At 42.3% G+C, this 8,117-nt stretch overlaps 1 protein-coding gene across 1 annotated transcript; it reads left to right on the forward strand.

The window, feature by feature from the left end:
* On the forward strand, nt 1-6,971 carry LOC132488506 (beta-2-microglobulin). Its single transcript, XM_060096766.1, has 4 exons — nt 1-114; nt 3,346-3,621; nt 4,200-4,227; nt 5,837-6,971. The coding sequence occupies exons 1-3, from the start codon at nt 48-50 to the stop codon at nt 4,211-4,213; spliced, it is 357 nt and encodes a 118-aa protein (XP_059952749.1). The 5' UTR covers nt 1-47; the 3' UTR covers nt 4,214-4,227; nt 5,837-6,971.
* Nucleotides 6,972-8,117: the final 1,146 nt, after the last annotated feature.

Genomic DNA, 8,117 nt, shown 5'->3' on the forward strand with positions numbered 1-8,117 from the left:
CGCGGGACCGGGCCGTCACTTCGCCACCCGGGCTGCTCCTGTAAGCGATGGCTCCCTTCGTGACCTTGGTCCTGCTTGGGCTGCTCTCGCTGTCTGGCCTGAACGCCGTCTCGCGTGAGTGTCCCCTCCTCCCTTTCCCTCTTCCACCAGCCCGTCCCTGTCCCGCTCGCAGCCACTGGGCACTAACTCCGTACCCCCCGGTCCCGCTCCCAAGGCTCGGTGGAGTAGCACGCGGCTTTCTCTCGGGCTGTGGAGGCTGTGGGGGGGTGGGGAGTGGGGAGGGGGTGCGAGCCCAGGACGCCGGCTTCAAATCTCCGGTATGGGGGGAGGGGACCTCTGGCACGCCGGCACCGGGTGGGTCGGGACAGAGCGACCGAGTTGGGGGAGGGGTTCTCTTCCGCTGGTTCGCGGGGCCTTTGGCTCCCCCCGCGCAGTGGGAGCGGAGGGCGGGCTGGCGGGTCCCAAAGGGCTGGGTTGGGGGCAGCGAATGGGTGGAGACCACGCGTGGGCTTTGGGGGAGTCGCCGCCAGGGTGTATCCGTCCGCTGGGAGCCCGAGGGCCTCGAGCTTCCTCCAGGCGCCCGCCAGGTTCAGCTGCTGCTCTGCACTTTCCCCAAATACGCGACGACCAAACCACGGCGAGGAAGTTGCACGCGACTCTTGTGGAATGTCCTGAGGTGTTTACATACCGCTTCACGTCGTTCATTCTCTTGTTCCCGCTACCTGTCGCTCTTAATAATAATCATAGAGCTACCCGTTGGCGGCTCACTGACTTGCGCTATGTGCTGTATGTCATTTAATTGTGAAATGCGTCTACGATGTAAACAGGATGGCTTTATCATCAGCTTGTCATAGATGAGGAAAGGGAGGCTCGAAGAGCTGAAGTAACTTAATCACGCAGGGGATTAATGGCAGACAGTAGAGCCTGACCAGAGCAACTGGCGGGTCGTGAGCCCTTTGCCTGTAATCCGTGCGTTTTTCACAGTCTTCTGGGGTGAGAGTCTCGGGAGCAAGCTGGGCGGACATGGGCCCCTGTTGCCTTTCTTCACAGAGGGTTCCTCCTTTGGCTCCATGCCTGGTTCTTTCCGAGATGAACTGAGTCTCTACTTTCAGTTTTGAGTAAGCGAAGGTTTATCATTCAGAAAGGTTGTAAAACTAGGGATAAGAGTAATCAACATGCTTACACAAGCTGGCTGTCAGGGACACCATGGATACTGAGTACCTTCTAAATACCCTGCAATATACCGGACCCTCAGATTTTTCTCTCTCACAAAAGGCTCTGTGAAGCGGGTTTTTTGTTTGTTTGTTTGTATGTTTGTTTGTTGTTGTTCATGAGAAAAAGGAAGTTAGTTTAAAATTTATTTACAAAATAAAGCATAATGTCTGTATCATCACTATTATTGATATTTGGTGATGACTATGTAAGTCTTTTGAAAAAGTTAATGTCAGCAAGCTGACATTAAGACTATCTTAATTTGAAAATTTCCGAAGTAATGCCTGGAAGATACTAAAGACCGTCTCTGGAAGATATACAAGAAATGTGTAATTACGATTGCTTCTAGGGGGTGTATTTTCTGCTCTTTCCCCTGTGTGGGTTTTATTTCACTGTGGGCATAAATTAACTTTTTAATTAAGTTACAGAAGCTCAAATAACTCTCCCAAAGTCACAGAGCCAGTAGTGGCTGAGGCCAGGTTCTGATACTCCTCCCACTCTTGGAAGAGATTATTGTGATGTTCTTGCAGAAACTTCCCTGGCTCCCTCAAAGAGTGAATTCCAGGCAGGATGAACCTGTGCTCTGACTCCTGTGGCATTTATTATGTCCTGATTATTAGAAGTTGAAATGTCAAGGGCTTTCTGGTTTATCTTCACTTTTAAATTTATTTTTTAAAAATCAGCGTTCATGGGAATTCCCTGGTGTTCCAGTCATTTCACTGCCAAGCACACAGGTTCAATCCCTGGTCGGGTAACTAAGGTCCCACAAACCCCAAAGCACAGCCAAAAAAAAAAAAAAAAAGTAAAATTGATTAAAAAAATCAGTGTTCATTAGGATTCTCAGTACAGCTCTTGGTGCGACTAGGAACCTTTTCTTTGATGATAGGATGTTTCTAGACAGATACACCTGGTCAGAATAGCCTGGTTCTCCTCCTTACCCCACCACCTTCTGGACATGAAGGATGAGCTGACCTTTATAATCATGTACCCTGAATGTATTTGTATTTAAAGGTGGATTATTAACATGTATTACTGTTAGTCTGTATGTTTAGTAGCAGTAACACTTCACTTTGGAAGAAAAATATAGAAATAGAGTTTATAATATTTTCTTTACATCCCCATGGAGGGTCTTGTCATGCATCCCATTTTGGAAGCCACTGTTCTGTAGCATTATGCAGTATTCGCAACCTGGCAGATTATGGCAATCACTTGAGCATGCTAATTAAAAATGCAAAGTCCATTCCCATATGCATTATTCCACTTGGTTTTCTAATGGTGAGAGTATGTTCTCTCGCATGTGCCACAATCCTCACCCTTCCCTATTGTTCTTACCCAGCCCAACTACTTCATTTAAGGTATCTGCCATCTTCTGCAGGCATTTTAGTTTTCTTTTTTTCAAGCTCATGAAATCACATATAAAATCAGGTAGAGGTTTGGTGTGTAAACTTGGGGTAGGATGATGAGGTTGTGTTTTGCAGGAACATACTGAATCAGGTCTCAGAGCAAGGAGATAACAATAATTACACCTGCCACTTACAGAGCAATTGCTGTGTGCCAGGCACTGTACTAGGCACATATTGAGAAGTCTGATCAGTCTGGATCTAGGCAGGAGGCAAAAAAAAAAAAAAAAAGGAGTAAACATAAGGGAAAAAAATTGGTTAAAACGGTGTACAATAACAGGAATTTTTGATGTGGCTAAATATGGAGGGAGTGTGAAGTGAGAAATGAAGCTTGATAAGTAGATTAGGGCCAAATCATGTAGACTCTTGAGTGATAAGGAATTCTGTGGGTGCGGAGGAGCCATGAAATGTTCTTGAGATTTTCCACAGAGAGATTATTAAAGATACAGCACAATCTCCACTGACAGAAGAAGATGTTAAGAGAAATCTGCTAGAAAAAGCCTGAAAGGCATGTGTAGGGGAATTATGTGGGAAAGATACTAAGTCATGGTTTATCCCAGAAAATGGAGGCTGCCTTTTGGAAAAATGGAAGCTCATTTGGCATGAGGGGAAATGGAATTGGGAGAAATGGAGGATCAAATATAAACACTTGGGGCCTGATCTAGCTTTAGACCAAGGTAGCCCCAAGTGAAATACTCTGCAATTTCATCTGTCTTCCCCTGCTGCTCCTCAGGTCCTCCGAAGGTTCAGGTTTACTCACGACACCCTGCAGAGAATGGAAAACCAAATTACCTGAACTGCTATGTGTCTGGGTTCCATCCACCCCAGATTGAGATTGATTTGCTGAAGAATGGGGAGAAGATGGAAGTGGAGCAATCAGACCTGTCTTTCAGCAAGGACTGGTCTTTCTACCTTCTGGTCCACGCTGAGTTCACTCCCAACGGAGTGGATCAGTATAGCTGCCGTGTGAAACACGTTACTCTCACAGAGCCCAAGATAGTTAAGTGGGGTAAGTTTTCAAGTTCCTTCCTTAGCTGCTGACAGTTGTATCTGAACATAGCCACAGCATAAAGCTGCCTTGATATAAAAACATCTGCATACTGGGATTATCAGGGAATGTTATTAAAGCTCTGATTAGTGGCACCTGCTGAGAGATCTCTGCACAGCGTGGTCACTGAGACAGTGGTTTCCCTGTAGTGAGAGCAGGGAGCAGTAGCAGCACTTCCACAAGTGCACAGGCACTCCCAATGGTTCTTCCCTACTGGCTTCCTTGGGCCTTCCTGATAGCCTCAGGGATACTCAGGACCAAGGAGAGTCTCAGGAAGGCACCGGTCTTGTCTGTAAGCCCTGCTGTGGTGGTGCCCTCCAATCCTAGACTCCTGCAGTTCTCTGGCTGGCTTGGGATCTAAGGCTAGTAGGCAAGGTGGGTACCTGCTGGGTATTTCTTAACAAGGCACTCACGGTGAGGGACAGTGGGCTCTTCTGCCAGCTTTATTTATAACAGTTTTAGACATTTGTTAGTACATAGTATTTCAAAAGTGAAACTTAACTGTTTCTCTTTTTCTTTCTCCATTTTCTTTTCTGTAGATCGAGACCACTAACCAGCATCATGGAGGTGGGTTTCTAATCTTAAGAAAATCTTTCTTTTATCAAGTTATTTATTTATTTTTGGCTGTTTTGGGTGTTTGTTGCTGCGCGCGGGCTTTCTCTAGTTGCAGCGAGTGGGGGCTACTCTTTGTTGTGGTGGGCTGGCTTCTTATTGTGGTGGCTTCTCTTGTTGCGGAGCACGGGCCTAGGCGCACGGGCTTCAGTAGTTGTGGCATGTGGGCTCAGTAGTTGTGGCTTGTGGGCTCTAGAGCACAGGCTCAGCAGTTGTGGTGCATGGGTTTAGTTGCTGCGCAGCATGTGGGATCTTCCCGGACCAGGGCTTGAACCCGTGTCCCCTGCATCGGCAGGCGGATTCTTAACCACTGCGGCACTAGGGAAGCCCCAGAAAATCTTTTTTTTAATGTCTCTATCCCAGGGCTTCCCTGGTGGCGCAGTGGTTGGGAGTCCGCCTACCGATGCAGGGGACAAGGGTTTGTGCCCCCGTCCGGGAAGATCCCACATGCCGTGGAGCGACTAGGCCCGTGAGCCATGGCCGCTGAGCCTGTGCGTCCGGAGCCTGTGCTCCGCAACGGGAGAGGCCACAACAGTGAGGGGCCCGTGTACCGCAAAAAATAATAATAATAATAAATAATAACAATAATAATAATGTCACTATCCTGGGGACTGTTATAGACAGCTCTAATATGATAACCCTCACTGTCTGGAGGACATTCATCAGGGTAGCAATTTAGCAGGCAGAGAAGAACCCCATGGGGTCACATTCCCTTCTCCTGTGGGGTGGCATGAGGAAGGCATGTGACCCTGGGTGTGGCTCTGCCAGCATCACTGACCCTCTAAAGGGAGGACAGAAGAGCTGCAGGTGTGCTGTGACAGGACAGAGGCAGCGGTTACCCACAGCACCTGCAAGGGTTTGCTCTTTCTTCTGCCGTTTCTGCCTTGGGCATCTCTGGGCCTTCAAAAGTGAACCGTCCCTTCCTTTGCATGGCAGTTGCTTTGTTATTTAGCCAGAAGGGAAGAGTGACGTGGTTCTGCAGATGCACCATTCCTAAGTGTGTGGGCACTGTGGTTGCCTCTAGAAGCTCCCAGTCCAATAGAAGAAAGAAATGGAAACAGACTGTTGTAACCTAAGGTAAAGCTACTATAACAGACGTATCTTGCAAGTATCTGTAGGAGCATGAAACAGGGAGTAATTGGACTTCTCTGCATCTTCAGTTGGAGGCCAGAGGCAGATAATCCAGCTTTTCTGGGAAATTTTACTCCACGGGGTATCTTGGCACTGAAAACCTATTCAAATTTCCTGTTACACTGTAGGACAGGGAAGGTAATTTTCGAGAGCATGAGAGAGTTTGGGTGACCTGCCCAGAGTCACACAGTTACTAAATGGTAGAGCCAGGATCTGAACTATAGTACCAGCATTCTTTCCTCTAAGGTTGTGGGGGAACCAGTGGGATAAACTAGTAGGATATGCTCTTTTAATGGATCTGGAAAATCACCTGCACCTACTACTTTTACCAACAGTGATTTATACAGCACAAGTTAGATAAGTTTAGTGGTGCTATCTGTAATCCAAATAAAATAAATGTATTTGCTAATATTCCTTTTTTTCTTTTTTTCAGGTTTGAAGATGCCTCATTTGGATTAGACTAATTCCAGATTCTGTTGTCTTGCTTTTTATTTTCTTTTTTCTTTTCTTTTTTTAAATTTATTTTATTGAAGTATAGTTGATTTATAATGTTGTGAACTTCTGCTGTATAGCAAAGTGATTTAGTTATTGTTGTCTTGCTTTTTAATGCTGATATGTTTTTATGCTTTATGCATATAAATCAGAAGTTGTATTGATGTTACCACAAATATCATCTTCTTATAATTCTACCTAGGGTGCTACGTCTCCATGTTTGACCTGTCTTGGCAGGTAGCTATAGTGGGGGCTCTGGCAGCCTAGAGGTGGGGAAGACAGAATTTCAGGTTTAACATCAACATCTTGGTCAAATCTGAACTCTTCAGTCTCTTCTGCATACAAAACTGGATAATAAGATAGTATGTATGTTTAGAGTAAACCTCCAATTTGTAATTTTTCTTAGAATTTTGGAAAAATTTTGAAAGATAATTTTCAGAATTATGGAAATTTGTTATAGTGGATAAAACATTTTGCCATATAAAATTCATATTTACCTCTTATATCTGTTAGAGAGAGACTTGGTTGTGCCTATTTTGTTTGTTTCACTAATTAAAACAATGGTAAAACATTGTGTTCAGCTTCTCAAAGGAACAACAGCTGACTTCTCAATGTCAGTGGGATCCAGAACATAGCAGAAAGTAATCATGAATGTAGTAAAACAACTGCCTACCTAGAATTCCATACACAACAAAAATATCTTTTAAAAAATTACAGCAAAGTAAACATCCTTAGATAAAAAGTCAGATTTCAGTACCCTTTAGATCCTCACTAAAGGAGATTCTAAATGATGCACTTCAGGCAGAGAGAAGGCCTAAAATGTGAGCAGAAAGGAAGAGCAAAGGAAATGTATCAGTTCTGTGTAAAAATAAATCAACGTAAATAAGCACATAAACTGAATATTTAATATCTAACTAGTAGAGGGCACAGGAGTTTATGGAGTGCTAGTAATGTTTTATTTCTTGACATGGATGGTGGTTACAAGAGATTTTGCTTTGTAATTTTTTGTTAAATGTACATATATGCTGTACATTTTAAAGGAATGTTATATTTCACATTAAAAATCATAAAATTGATTAATGTGGTTTATTACAGTAACAGATTAAAGGAGATGATTTATATGCTTATTTCAAAGATTCAGAATAAGTGTTCAATTAAATTTCAATACTCAGTGAGTTTATGATAAAAAACTCATAGCTGGAGGAAAAACAGGCTAATTTACTTAGACTTATAAGGTTTTCTTAACACACATAAACAGACACATACACACATTAATAGAGAGATATCGGTATTTTACAGGTAAAATCAGAGATAAGATAAGGAGGCCCAATGCTACTTCTGAGTGATATTATACTAGAGGTCCCAGCAGCAAATTAAGGAAAAAAAGTAAAATGAATAAGGATTTGAAGAGAAGAAACAAAATTATATTATTTTGATGTTATATATAGATTATATAGAAATGTCAATAAGGTATAAAAGATGAATTATTAGGATTAATAAGAGAATTTAACAAATTTGCTGGACAGAAAAATCAACATAAAAGTTAAATGCATTTATACTGGTAACAAAATGTAAATTAAAAATATTTAATTTATAATAGCAATATACGTAGTACTTAAGTATATATAAATATATATGCTATATATGTTCAAGTAATAGTATTTAAATTTAAATACACACAAATTTAAATATATACAGTGTTTAAATATAAATGCATACACCAATATAAAGCTAACAAAAGATGTTAATGGAAGCTCTTAATGGAAAAATTGTAGGAATTGTGTTATTGGAGGAAATTAATGAAGACTTAAAAAAATGGGGAGAGAATGTTTATGGATAGGAAGATTAAATATCCTAAAGATATCACTTCTACCCAACTTGATATATAGACTTAATGTAATTATTAACAAAATTTTAATAGCTTTTCATGAAACTTGACAAACTGTTCCTAAAATATGGAAGAGGGTTAATGGAGGAAGAAAGACAAAGACACACCTGAAGAATAATAAAGTGAGAGATTTATAATTAAAACAGAATGGAATTGGCCCAGGGATGGACAAAGACCAATGGAATAGAAAAGAGACCAGAAACAAACTCATGCATCTATGGAAACCTGACATACAAGACATTTCAGATCAATGGTAAAAGGAAGGACTTCTGGAAAAAAAAAAAAAAAGTGCTGAGACAAATGGTTCTCAATATGTGGGGGGGAAAATAGGTCC

This window comes from Mesoplodon densirostris, chromosome 4 (assembly GCF_025265405.1).
Source record: "Mesoplodon densirostris isolate mMesDen1 chromosome 4, mMesDen1 primary haplotype, whole genome shotgun sequence".
Taxonomy (NCBI): domain Eukaryota; kingdom Metazoa; phylum Chordata; class Mammalia; order Artiodactyla; family Ziphiidae; genus Mesoplodon; species Mesoplodon densirostris.